The sequence below is a fragment of the Pleurodeles waltl genome, chromosome 2_2 (genome assembly GCF_031143425.1).
Source record: "Pleurodeles waltl isolate 20211129_DDA chromosome 2_2, aPleWal1.hap1.20221129, whole genome shotgun sequence".
NCBI classification, from domain to species: domain Eukaryota; kingdom Metazoa; phylum Chordata; class Amphibia; order Caudata; family Salamandridae; genus Pleurodeles; species Pleurodeles waltl.
The window spans coordinates 851,126,265-851,140,768 of record NC_090439.1 but is presented as its reverse complement, the minus strand read 5'-3'; the positions used below and the strand labels follow the sequence as shown (position 1 = coordinate 851,140,768).

The window sequence follows — 14,504 nt, the reverse complement described above, 5'->3', positions numbered from 1 at the left end:
AACACATTGTGAAGAACACCAAAACAGCATGGTTGAACTCTCCCTCCTGCATAAAACAACTTTTCTCCCGAGGAAAATACTTCAGATTGGCAGGTAAAGCCCTGGGCCTCTACCACATAAATGGCGGCAACACCCTGCTCAGTGTCATTCCCAAGACCAGCCTTGGTCCTCTGACATACATCTATTATGGAATGGCATGGCTCACCAAGGGGCTGAAGAAATCAATCATATCACGCTTCTACTGAAAGATCTATACTGGTTCCCCCTCAAGCCTGGATCATCTTCATGATACAAGATCCTCAACTCTGATCTACTTAGCTCATAAACTAACAATATCTGGAGGTCAGCACCAGACAAGGCGCTCTGACATCGCTAGATTAGAGACAAACGCAGCAGAAAGAAGCCTATGCACCAGGACCCGGAACAACACCCCAACCCACATCATGCAACACCAAGATTCCTGCAATTTAGGAAGAAATTTACAACTCTCCCTTTCAAGGAACAGTGCCCTTGCTGATTCCCTTCACTTGCCCCACCTAACATCTAACTACATATATGTATTACAAAGCACCAATCTAAAATATAGTTTATCTTGGTTTGAGACTCCCTTATAAAAATGCTAACTCTTTGGTTTCACAGGATGATTAAGACGTTGGGTAGAGCAGGCAGAAGGATGATGAAGTAGAGGCTCCCGTTTAGCTACTGTTTGGAGTCCTCTGACTCAATACAAAGAGAAAGAAAGTGAGCACGTGATGCAAGAGAGTGTGGTGTATCCAGAGAACAGAGCCTGGGACCATGAGTTTGTTGAGGTGAAGGTCCCAGGCCCTTACTCTTCCAAGAAGGTCTTGACATGAATATCAACAAAGAGACTTTGTTGCACCTTTAGGCCCCGGCTATGAACTGAACGTAAAATTCTCCAACTGCAGGAGCCATCTTGGCATGGATTTGAGGTATGCTTAGTTAGCAGTCAGGTAGATTGCTTTGTGAATTGTGAAAGACTGAGAAAGAAGGGAATAAAATAGAAGTCCAGTGGTTTAATAGTCCTCCATATGGTATGTAAAATTAGTTAATGCTGTAAATCTTTTGGAAATCTTTTCACAAAAGTAGAGGAATTGTTTACAACATACGAAGGGTGGGATGAAGAGTTCCCTGCTTTTATTACCATTAACCCTTTGAGTGCAGTTGTCAGCCAATGGCCGACACCCGCACTATCTCCCCAGTGCGTCTGTCAGCCATTGGTTGACACTGAGGAGGTATGTAAAAGCCCCTCTGGTGCTTTCTGCACTGCAGGTGGGAAATATTGGGGGGAGGGTAATATTTGGAGGGGGTCACAAGCCCTTGTCTAAGGGGCTGCCTATCCCTGGTGCATAGTGGGTGGATCCCTGCTTGAGGATCACTCTAGTGTGGCGATCTCCAAGCATGGATCCACTGGGCAGGGATACCAATGAAAGTAGAGATTCTCCCCTTTCCAACGATACCTCCTTCAAAAGAATCAGTGCTCGGAGGGCTGAGATATGCCCCCGAGCACTGATTCAGAGCCCATAAGCTAATTATACTTTAACTTTTACTGCAGTGACGTCAGAGCATCCTGCACATCAACTGTCATTACAACACAACAAAAAAACAGACTGCTTAGGAAGGACAAAGATCTTGCAGGTTGCCCATACGTTGGCCTGTGTTTCTCATAGAAGTCACCCGGAACACAAACCGTTCCTTTTAAAAAAAAAAAATTATATGCAGATAACCTCCTGGTTGTGTAAACCTTCAGACCAGTATGACTGCTGGTTAATATTGTGACAGATGTCTCTTTGCAGGGCCTGAGTGCTCACTTCAGAGATACTTATGAAGGAACAAATTATGCTTTATAAAAAAAAAAAAAGAAAGAAAAAGGAGCAAAGGTTTTTTACTCTAATTGAAAATGCCGCTTTAACCACTTCGCTGCCAGACCCTTTCCTCCCCTCAGGTGCCAAGCCTTTTTTTGAATGTTTGGGGCAGTTCACACCTAGGCCCTCGTAACTTTTTGTCCACATAAGCTACCCGTGCCAAATTTGCGTCCTTTTTTTCCAACATCCTAGGGATTCTAGAGGACCTCAGATTTTGTGGGTTCCCCTGAAGGAGCCCAAGAAATTAGCCAAAATACAGCAAATGATTTCGTTTTTTTAAAAAGAAAATTGGAAAAAAGGGCTGCAGATGAAGGCTTGTGGTATTTTCCCTGAAAATGGCACCAATAAAGGGTTTGTGGTGCTAAAATCACCATCTTCCCAGCTTTCAGGAACAGTTACACTTGAATCAGAACCCCCTATTGTTCAACACAATTTTGGCATTTTACCGGGACATACCCCATTTTTACTATTTTTTGTGCTTTCAGCCTCCTTCCAGTTACTGACCGAAATGGGTGTGGAACCAATGCTGGATACCAGAAAGCTAAACATTTCTGAAAAATAGACAACATTCCGAATTAAGCAAGGGGTAATTTGTGTAGATCCTACGAGGTTTTCCTATAGAAAATAACAGTTGAAATAAAAACAATATTGAAATTGAGGTGAAAAAAAAACAGCCATTTTTCTTAATGTTGTGTTCTGTAACTTTTTCCTGCAATGTCAGATTTTTGAAAGCAATCTATCTTTACGTCTGCTGGACTCCTCTGGTTGCGGGGATATATAACTAGCTACCTAGAGCTCATAAATGAGCCGCACCTTGCAATGGGTTTTCATTGTATACCAGGTATACAGCAATTCATTTGCTGAAATATCAAGAGTGAAAAATAGGTATCAAGAAAACCTTTGTATTTCCAAAATGGGCACAAGATAAGGTGTTGTGAAGCAGTGGTTATTTTCACATCTCTGAATTCTGGGGTGCCCATACTAGCATGTGAATTACAGGGCATTTCTCAAATAGACATCTTTTTTACACACTGTCTTACATTTGGAAGGAAGAAATGTAGAGAAAGACAAGGGGCAATAACACTTGTTTTGCTATTCTGTGTTATCCCAAGTCTCCCGATACTAATGGAACCTCACTTCATGGGTAGGCTTAACACTCGCGACAGGAAACGCAACATGGACACATCACATTTTTACATTGAAATCTGACTTGTTTTTTTGCAAAGTCCCTAGCTGTAGATTTTGGCCTCTAGCTCAGCCGGCACCTGGGGAAACCTACCAAACCTGTGCGTTTTTGAAAACTAGACACCTAGGGGAATCCAGGATGAGGTGACTTGTGGGGCTCTCACCAGGTTCTGTTAGCCAGAATCCTTTGCAAACCTCAATATTTGGCCAAAAAAACACTTTTCCCTCCCATTTTGGTGACAGAAAGTTCTGGAGTCTGAGAGGAGGCACAAATTTCCTTCCACCCAGCGGTCCCCCAAGTCTCCCGATAAAAATGGTACCTCACTTGTGTGGGTAGGCCTAGTGCCCGTGAAAGGAAATGCCCCAAAACACTCTCTGGGCACATCAAAATGATCAAATACAAAACTACCTGTTGTTGCGGGGGAAAACCTACCAAACCCAGACATTTCTGAAAACTAGACATCCGAGGGAGTCCAGGGAGGTGTGACTTGCATGGATCCCCCAGTGTTTTCTTACCAGAATCCTCAGCAAACCTCAAATTTAGCTAAGCAATCACATATTTCCCACATTTCTGTGTGGGATCACCGCACTGGGACCAATTTCCTACCACCCAACGTTCCCGTCAGTCTCCCAGTAAAAATGATACCTCACTTGTGTAGGTGGGCCAAGTGCCTGTGACAGGGAAGAGCCAAAAACATGTTGAATTTGAGGGGGAATCATAGTGGGTCTGTAAGGAAATGCCTCCCTTGCATGGTTACCCCCTGACTTTTTGCCTTTGCTGATGCTCAGTTTTGATTTGAAAGTGTGCTGAGGTCTGCTAACCAGGCCCCAGCACCAGTGTTCTTTCCCTAACCTGTACTTTTGTTTCCACAATTGGCACACCCTGGCATCCAGGTAAGTCTCTTGTAACTGGTACCCCTGGTACCAAGGGCCCTGATGCCAGGGAAGGTCTCTAAGGGATGCAGCATGTCTTATGCCACCCTGGGGACCCCAGATAGTGTGTGCTGGTGAGGACAAAACAAGTAAGTCGACATGGCACTCCCCTCAGGGTGCCATGCCAACCTCACACTGCCTATGCAGCATAGATAAGTCACCCCTCTAGCAGGCCTTACAGCCCCAAGGCAGGGTGCACTATACCATAGGCGAGGGCACCAGTGCATGAGCACTGTACCCCTACAGTGTCTAAGCAAAACCTTAGACATTGTAAATGCAGGGTAGCCATAAGAGTATATGGTCTGGGAGTCTGTCATGCACGAACTCCACAGCACCATAATGGCTACACTGAAAACTGTGAAGTTTGGTATCAAACTTCTCAGCACAATAAATGCACACTGATGCCAGTGTACACTGTATTGTAACATAAACCCCAGAGGGCACCTTAGAGGTGCCCCCTGAAACCTTAACCAACTACCCATGTAGGCTGACTGGTTTTAGCAGCCTGCCACACTAGAGACATGTTGCTGGCCACATGGGGAGAGTGCCTTTGTCACTCTGTGGCTAGTAACAAAGCCTGTACTGGGTGGAGGTGCTTCACACCTCCCCCTGCAGGAACTGTAACACTTGGCGGTGAGCCTCAAAGGCTCACCCCCTTTGTTACAGCACCACAGGGCACTCCAGCTAGTGGAGTTGCCCGCCCCCTCCGGCCACGGCCCCACTTTTGGTGGCAAGGCCAGAGGAGATAATGAGAAAAACAAGGAGGAGTCTCTGGCCAGTCAGGACAGCCCCTAAGGTGTCCTGAGCTGAGGTGACTCTGACTTTTAGAAATCCTCCATCTTGCAGATGGAGGATTCCCCCAATAGGGATCGGAATGTGACCCCCTCCCCTTGGGAGGAGGCACAAAGAGGTTGTACCCACCCTCAGGGCTAATAGCAATTGGCTACTAACCCCCCAGACCTAAAGACACCCTTAAATTTAGTATTTAAGGGCTCCCCAGAACCTAGGAACTCAGATTCCTGCAACCTAAGAAGAAGAGGACTGCTAAGCTGAAAAACCCTGCAGAGAAGACGGAGACACCAACTGCTTTGGCCCCAGCTCTACCGGCCTGTCTCCCCACTTCTAAAGACACTGCTCCAGCGACGCTTTCCCCAGGGACCAACGACCTCTGAATCCTCAGAGGACTGCCCTGCTCTAGAAGGACCAAGAAACTCCAGAGGACAGCGGCTCTGTTCACCCAAGACTGCAACTTTGTAACGAAGGAGCAACTTTAAAACAACTTGTGTTTCCTGCCAGAAGCGTGAGACTTGCTACTCTGCACCAGACGCCCCCGGCTCGACTTGTGGAGAACAATCACTTCAGGGAGGACTCCCTGGCGACTGCGAGACCGTGAGTAGCCAGAGTTGCCCCCCCCCTGAGCCCCCACAGCGACGCCTGCAGAGGGAATCTCGAGGCTCCCCCTGACTGCGACTGCCTGTTCCTCAGATCCTGACGCCTGGTAAAGACTCTGCACCCGCAGCCCCCAGGACCTGAAGGATCCGAACTCCAGTGCAGGAGTGACCCCCAGGAGGCCATCTCCCTTGCCCAGGAGGTGGCTACCCCGAGGAGCCCCCCCTTGCCTTCCTGCATCGCTGAAGAGACCCCTTGGTCTCCCATTGAAACCTATTGGAAACCCGACGCGTGTTTGCACACTGCACCCGGCCGCCCCCGGGCTGCTGAGGGTGTACTTTCTGTGCTGACTTGTGTCCCCCCCGGTGCCCTACAAAACCCCCCTGGTCTGCCCTCCGAAGACGCGGGTACTTACCTGCTGGCAGACTGGAACCGGGGCACCCCCTTCTCCACTGAAGCCTATGCGTTTTGGGCACCAGTTTGACCTCTGCACCTGACCGGCCCTGAGCTGCTGGTGTGGTAACTTTAGGGTTGCTCTGAACCCCCAACGGTGGGCTACCTTGGACCCAAACTTGAATCCCGTAGGTGGTTTACTTACCTGCAAAAACTAACAAACTCTTACTCCCCCTAGGAACTGTTGAAAATTGCATTGTGTCTAGTTTTAAAATAGCTATATGTGATTTATATGAAAACTGTGTATGCTATTTTGATTATTGAAAGTTCCTAAAGTACCTACCTGCAATACCTTTCATTTGAAGTATTACAAGTAACTCTTGAACCAGTGGTTCTTAAAATAAACTAAGAAAATATATTTTTCTATACAAAAACCTATTGGCCTGGAATTGTCTCTGAGTGTGTGTTCCTAATTTATTGCCTGTGTGTGTACAACAAATGCTTAACACTACTCCTTTGATAAGCCTACTGCTCAACCACACTACCACAAAATAGAGCATTAGTATTATCTCTTTTTGCCACTATCTTACCTATTCCTTACTTTGAAATAGCGCAGACAGAGCCAACTTCCTACAGGGTCCAAAAGGGCAGTTTGAGAAAAAAAAAATTTAGGCTGACAAGTGGGGCAGAATTTGTATCATTAAAGATGAGACAATCCTGGGTGGTAGGAATTTTGTGGATTCCTGCAGATTCAGGAAGGTTCCATCACAAAAATGTTGGAAAAAATCTGTGATTTCCAGCAAAGTTGGACGTTTGCAGGGCATTGTGGGTAAGAAAATAGTGCTAGGTGCATGTGAAGCACACCACCCTGGACTCACCCAGATGTTTAGTTTTCAAATGTGTCTAGGTTTTGTGGATTATTCTACATGGCAGCGTCCCAAAGTCCAAAAAGTGCAGCCCTCACCATTCCAAGTGGGACTATTTTGAGAGTTGGCCAAGCTCTCATGGCCCAAATGTAAAATCAAAACCCCATATAATCAAATGTCCTCTTACTTACCATGGGATAAGATGTTTAAGTGTGCGGGGGAGAGCTGAAAGACTGTTACCCCCTTCAATTGGGGTGGAGGCAAAACCATGCCCATACTGGTTGGTACCCACCACCACACTATTTTTTTATTTATTCCCTGCCATCTAGTAGACTTTCTGCCCCCTTACCTCCCCCCCCCCCTCCTCCCCCAGGTGTGGTTCAGGGGTAATTGCCCCATCTGCCCACTGTTGGGCAGAACAACTTTGGCCCCATTTATTTGGGGTGGGGCTATGGCCATACCCCCACCGTCTTATTTTGAAAAAAATATTTCCCTGGTCTCTGGTGGGCTTTCTGCCCCCCCCTTGGAGCCAACAGTAATGTGCCCCCATGGGGAGCGACCCTTGCCCACGCGGCTTAACCCCCCACCCCCCAAACAAAACACACACATACACCAATCCTTGGTGCCTAGGTGGTTTCTGTCAGTGTCAATGCCATTATCTATACTCTTAGTCACCTTACCCCACACTGAGCTGTCACCCTATCCACCTTCCACGTGCAGCTTCTGGAATTGGCATTTTAGCCTTCATGCCTCTCATGTGCTGGAACATAGTCCTCCTTTGACTGGAATTCCCCACCTGCTTCCAAACATTGAAAAGGTCTCTGGAGAATCCAGTTCTAGTAAGCAATTAGCAAATGTTCACATCTCTGACTCATCCACTGAGCATTAACAGCCACTGGTACTTTGTGAATGTAGTAATATATCTGTAATATTTTATAAAGATTTGCATTATGCACTGTGCCTCTCACCTTCTCCCCTGCAAATGTATCTGTTCACACTTGTCAGTGAGAGGACAAACAAACTTCCTAGCAGCTGTAAGACTGACATGGCATTATTCTATATCTAGTCTATAGAAATCACAAGCCATTCAATTAAGCTAAATCAGATTTACACTACAAAATCCAACCATAAATTAATGTAGCCTGTAGCTCTCCCTCTATGTCTCTCATTTATTTAAACAGTACTGTAGATTTACTGATTGACTGACAATCCAACATTTAAGTTCATAATTTCTTGGAAGTTTCAGTGAAAATAGGATTACTCTTTGCAGTGCTCGAAAAATCTACTCAACTACTTGCTATAGCGAGTCATTTTTTTATTAGGTCGAGCTATTTTTAGGATCTACTCGCCCCTTCTGGCGAATTGACAAAGAACAGATGTTCTGTTCGGTCAGAAAGTTAAGAAGATGCCTTTTAAATCATGTTCTTGTTACATTTGCTCTGTGTTCAGAGACTGAGGTCAAAAGTATTTTTTTTTTTCCATTCTGACTGCAGAGTTCCAGGATTGTCTAGGGTGACCTCTCTGACCTGTTGTAAAAAAAACTGTGAAATGAAAGACTAGGTGGGTTTTTCCTAACACACAGCATTTAAATCCCTAAATCAACTGTACAGACATTCCAAAATACATGTCACTAGCTATGAAAGAAATTTTTTTTTTCTTCAGTTTGATAAAAAAAATATTTTAATAAGATGAAAACAAATAAGACGCTTTGCTTGGTGATGTACAAATGATAAATATGAAATCCAGTTTTCATGGATTATTAATACACTACATAGTTTTATCAGTCAAGCTGCAAGTTAATGGGAAGGTTTGTGGACATTACTTGGACATTTACTGTCTCTGAATGAAAGTGTGCTACCACATCATGCTTTAGTAAAATATTTATTGAAAGTGAGTGTTTAAACATAAACTGGGAAATACTTCTGCCCTGAAGGCAATGCTATTAGTAAACTAAGGCAAGTGATGGATCATGTGGGCTAGATTCTTATTATACATGGAGCAAACATGTAGGGCCAGATTTACGATGTGTTGGTGCAGGACAGCACCGCAGCTTTCTTGCTGCACTGCCCTGCATCAAAACAAAAGGGCAGGAATGCGCCGTATGTAGAAGATATGGCACATTCCTGTCCTTTTCCCCTGCGCTGGCACACAAATTGCTGCCATGCGCCAATGCAGGCACCCTTGCACCATTTATAGCACAAAAACAATCCCAAGAGGAGTTTTCCTCTTTCCATGTGTGCTGCAAAGTGCAGTGCACATAAAAAGATGAAAAAATGGGGAGAAATAAAGATGTTTCTCCTCGGTACGTCACTTCTTAGCCACCCCTGGAGTGGCGTAAGGCTTTGATGCATTGCTAGGTTTACAAAACCTTGTAAATCTGGGAATGCGTTAAAATGCATGGGTGTTGCTTGGGTGCTTCCACGCAACACCTATTGAAACGCCTCCCCAACTCAAAGTAAGGCAGTGCAGTAACTTGGCTGCATTGCCTTACTTCATATCTACAAGGCCATGTAAAGCCATGCAAAGTGACTTTGCGTGGTCTTGTATGTATGGGTCAGCATCCTGCGCCACCCGTGCATCAATAAAAAGTGCCGCATTGGTGGCACAGGCCGCTTATAAATCTAGGCCTTAGACTATTTAACCAAATAAAAGAGTTTTTTTGTATAGCAGAAATGCTGAGCTCACGTATTGGAAGGCGCACTCATATGTGGGAATGAACGAAAAGGCAACTCTGTAAAATAAAATATTTGCTTAGGATCACACAATTTGAGTTACTCAATCTGCAGGTCTAGTAACAATTTTATGATTTTTCGAGGCCTGCTTTGTAAACATTTCTTTATGGTTGAGATTCTTTCCTGGAATGCCCTTCTTGACTGCACACTCCAACATGTGTAAATGGTAAGAAATGGTCTCAGGATAAATTGTATTTATTTACTCCTGCCAGTTGTTTTATATCAAAGAATGTTAATATATTTCTTCTAGAGCTTGGCAAGTGGCTTGAGCCCCTGAGGAATATTAAATTTGAAATCGGTTGCATCTCAAGTCTCATCGAGTACATAAAACAGGTTGGTTGAAAATTTGTATTTCCTAACATCTAAATTGTGGCTGTGTCTGAACATCTGCTTGATACTTTGTTACCTCTTAAGAGTGGATTTAGAAAGGGAAAATAGGAAGAAAAGGGATGAATCTTTAAATATATATGTAGAGACTGAAAGTCTTGTGATAGACAGAGCTTTGTGAATTGAAAGAGACAGGGGGAAGAAAGAATGTTTTTCATGTTCCCTGACAATTCAGCATCAACTGACAACTCGTTGCCTAGTCACTGAAGCTACAGGTTCTATCTGTTATGTTGCCATTAAAGAAAATGTTGGAGGCCTATGTTCAGCAATTACCTTTTTAATGGAAAATGGCTCATATCAATCCCTAAACAAAAGGTAAGTTGGAGGGTGGCAGTGAGAACTATGAGGATAGAGATGCAAAAGTGAAGCATTTATTCATTTTGTAGCAAAATTGAGTTAAAATTAAAACCATCTATTTAAAATAAAAATTACTATTACACCACTAAACATGTATCTGGATTTTGCAAAGCCCATCCATGCCATTGTGTGGGAAATTACCATACTCATATCCATTTTACCTTCCCAAAAAGTGTAGAGTAGTCCAAAATACCTAAACGTGTCCCCTTTGGCAAGACTTAAGTCATTATGCGTATCACACAGTAAATCTGTCTTCAGCAACTGAAGGCCCAAAGTACAAGAACCCATCTGTTAACGCAGGATGTGCGATTTGTGCAGCAGAGTTTCAAATGGATATGAAACTTGCAACACAGTGGTGTGGCCTAAACACTAACAGATTTTCTCTCAAAGTGTGCTTTTACAGGATTGTAATGGTTGTAATGTACCATACCCAGTGAATATCTTCAAATGTGAAGAGGTGGCCTGCTAGGGATAGGAGTCCACCATACCTCCTTGTTGGGAAAAATGTTGTTTGCGATATGTGTAGCTGTACATACCAATGCTGTGCATACTCCTGCCATCTAGTGGTGGGCAACATGTGCAACTTGTTTTTCTTCAAACAAGTCTTTCAAGTCACAAGTATATTGACTCCACCTATTAGTGACAATGTGCATTGGCATCGGCTCCATTGTTAGGTTGTTTTTTTCCACCGTAAGGATCGGACGCACTTCAGCGAGCTCCAGATTGATGCCTTGTGGTGTTTCTTTTTGGGTCCATTTTGATCCTATCCTCTCTTCGCTATCATGTATCTGGTGTGTTTCCTCTCTGATCTTGAATTGTCCTACTCTGTCCAGTTTAGCTTGTAAGACTCCTTTGACTCCCAGATTGGGCCATTGCCTCTCTGGGGCAGTTTCCAGGCATTTGAATGAACTTGGAAGTGATGCAAGGAACTTCATTTTGAAACTGCCCAAAGTGTCTTGCAATGTTTCCATGGAAGGACATACACGAGGTGTGTAATCTGTTTCCGACCACAATGACACCTCCGGCAAAGCTTGCCTCGCCCCTTGCAGCAAGAAAACTGCCGGGTATCAACTAGATTGACACCTCACCTCGCATCTACATCAGTGGCGCACAGGCAAAGCGACAAAACTCCAGATCCATGTATGGTGAACAAAATGTCGAAAGCAACCCCCAGTTGGGAACCTCCACCGAGACTTCTGCTCTGATGTAGAGCCGCCTCCTCTGGGTCAAAGATCAAAGATGGCTGCCGTGAGTAGCCTTCCTCATCTGCCACATCGACATCGAACAGAGGTTACTCACCGACCCTGAGCCTTGAGGGCACACATCAGGCCTCAGGTCCACCACTGCCTTAAGGTCATAGGCTACACTGACGGCAGACCCGAAGCCTTTAGCACCAATGTCGACAAGTGCTTCAGCTTCGAAGCCTTCTGCATCGACAGCAAACAAGATCCCCTCAGAGCCGAAACACTCAAGCCATCGGTCCCCTTGTTCCGTTGGTTCAGAAGACCAGGAACAGCCCATCCACCAGTAGCTGCAGGAACTAGACACTCAAACAAGAATGAATGCATATTCACCCATAGCCAGTCAAATTTTTGTGCAGCTCCTGCTGAAGGACTCTCTCTCTCTGAAGTGCATGCCTGTCTTCACGAAAGCCATAGATGTTGCACCTCAGCCGGTGCCGAAGACCCGGAAGAGACACAACAAGTCCACCTTCATTACCTTGACTTCGACTACATTCTCCTCCTCTTCCTCCTTCACCAGAACTGCCTCCTCCCTCTCTCCCACAGTTACCACCTCTTCACCCTTTTCCTCTCTCTCCACAAGTTCACCACATTCTGGGTTTGGGAACATAGTCCAGGCTCTCCTCGCGACCCTTACGACTAGGCCTTTGAGCTCCATCCACAAAATGACACCTGGGATGACTGCCTTCGTACTCCCAGGGGACACTGATCCGGACATGTACCCTGCCCCACCCATCACACATGGTCACACTCCAGGATATCATTCTACTGCTCCGCCGGTTGCTGTGGTTCATGGTAAGGAGTCAGTATTATCAGTTCAAGGAGCTGTCCTTTGGGGTTGCCACCGCTTGAGCGTGTTTGTAAGGAAATGCCTCCTTGGCATGGTTACCCCCTGACTTTTTGCCTTTGCTGATGCCAAGTTATGATTTGAAAGTCTGCTAAGGCCTGCTAACCAGGCCCCAGCACCAGTGTTCTTTCCCTAACCTGTACTTTTGTTTCCACAATTGGCACACCCTGGCATCCAGGTAAGTCCCTTGTAACTGGTACCCCTGGTACCAAGGGCCCTGATGCCAGGGAAGGTCTCTAAGGGCTGCAGCATGGCTTATGCCACCCTGGAGACCCCTCACTCAGCACAGACACACTGCTTGCCAGCTTGTGTGTGCTGGTGGGGAGAAAATGACTAAGTCGACATGGCACTCCCCTCAGGGTGCCATTCCAACCTCACACTGCTTATGGCATAGATAAGTCACCCCTCTAGCAGGCCTTACAGCCCTATGGCAGGGTGCACTATACCATAGGCGAGGGCATAGGTGCATGAGCACTATGCCCCTACAGTGTCTAAGCAAAACCTTAGACATTGTAAGTGCAGGGTAGCCATAAAAGTATATGGCCTGGGAGTCTGTCAAACACGAACTCCACAGCACCATAATGGCTACACTGAAAACTGGGAAGTTTGGTATCAAACTTCTCAGCACAATAAATGCACACTGATGCCAGTGTACATTTTATTGTAAAATACACCCCAGGGGGCATCTTAGAGATGCCCCCTGAAACCATACCCGACTTACAGTGTGGGCTGACTAGTTTTAGCAGCCTGCCACACACCAGACATGTTGCTGGCCACATGGGGAGAGTGCCTTTGTCACTCTTTGGCTAGTAACAAAGCCTGTACTGGGTGGAGGTGCTTCCCCCTGCAGGAACTGTAACAGCTGGCGGTGAGCCTCAAAGGCTCACCCCCTTTGTTACAGCACCCCAGGGCACTCCAGCTAGTGGAGTTGCCCGCCCCCTCCGGCCACGGCCCCACTTTTGGCGGCAAGGCCGGAGGAGATAATGAGAAAAACAAGGACGAATCACTGGCCAGTCAGGAAAGCCCCTAAGGTGTCCTGAGCTGAGGTGACTCTGACTTTTAGAAATCCTCCATCTTGCAGATGGATGATTCCCCCAATAGGATTAGGGATGTGCCCCCCTCCCCTCAGGGAGGAGGCACAAAGAGGGTGTAGCCACCCTCAGGGCTAGTAGCCATTGGCTACTAACCCCCCAGACCTAAACACACCCCTAAATTGAGTATTTAGGGGCTCCCAGAACCTAGCAAGAGAGATTCCTGCAACCTAAGACGGAGAAGGACTGCTGACCTGAAAGCCCTGCAGAGAAGACGGAGACACCAACTGCTTTGGCCCCAGCTCTACCGGCCTGTCTCCCCACTTCAAGAAAAACTGCAACAGCGACGCGTTCCACAGGGTCCAGCGACCTCTGAAGCCTCAGAGGACTACCCTGCATCTAAAAGGACCAAGAACTCCCGAGGACAGCGGCTCTGCTCCAAAGAAGAAACATCTTTGCAACAAAGAAGCAACTTTTAAAGACAACACGTTTCCCGCCGGAAGCGTGAGACTTTGCACTCTGCACCCAACGCCCCCGGCTCGACCTGCGGAGAAACAACACTACAGGGAGGACTCCCCGGTGACTGCGACCCTGTGAATAGCCAGAGTTGACCCCCCTGACCCACCCCAGCGACACCTGCAGAGGGAATCCAGAGGCTCCCCCTGACCGCGACTGCCTGCTTCAAAGAACTCAACGCCTGGTAAGCACAATGCACCCGCAGCCCCCAGGACCTGAAGGATCCGACCTCCAGTGCAGAAGCGACCCCCAGGTGGCCCTCTCCCTTGCCCAGGTGGTGGCTACCCCGAGGAGCCCCCCTCTTGCCTGCCTGCTTTGCTGAAGAGACCCCTGGGTCTCCTATTGAAACCTATTGCAAACCCGACGCCTGTTTGCACTCTGCACCCGTCCGCAACCCGTGCCGCTGAGGGTGTACTTTTTGTGCTGACTTGTGCCCCCTCCCCCCCCGGTGCCCTACAAAACCCCCCTGGTCTGCCCTCCGAGACGCAGGTACTTACCTGCTGGCAGACTGGAACCGGGGCACCCCCTTCTCCATTGAAGCCTATGTGTTTTGGGCACCACTTTGACCTCTGCACCTGACCGGCCCTGAGCTGCTGGTGTGGTAACTTTGGGGTTGCCCTGAACCCCCAACGGTGGGCTACCTTGGACCCAAACTTGAATCCCGTAGGTGGTTTACTTACCTGCAAAAACTAACAAACTCTTACTCCCCCTAGGAACTGTTGAAAATTGCATTGTGTCTAGTTT

At 46.7% G+C, this 14,504-nt stretch overlaps 1 protein-coding gene across 2 annotated transcripts in view; it reads left to right on the top strand.

The window, feature by feature from the left end:
• Positions 1-14,504, top strand: part of VIRMA (vir like m6A methyltransferase associated) — a 627,318-nt gene that overhangs the window by 200,589 nt on the left and 412,225 nt on the right. For both annotated transcript variants that reach the window (XM_069220484.1, XM_069220485.1), the window contains exon 12: positions 9,632-9,714. In XM_069220484.1, coding sequence (XP_069076585.1) covers positions 9,632-9,714 — 83 coding nt within the window. The remainder of the gene's footprint in view (positions 1-9,631; positions 9,715-14,504) is intronic.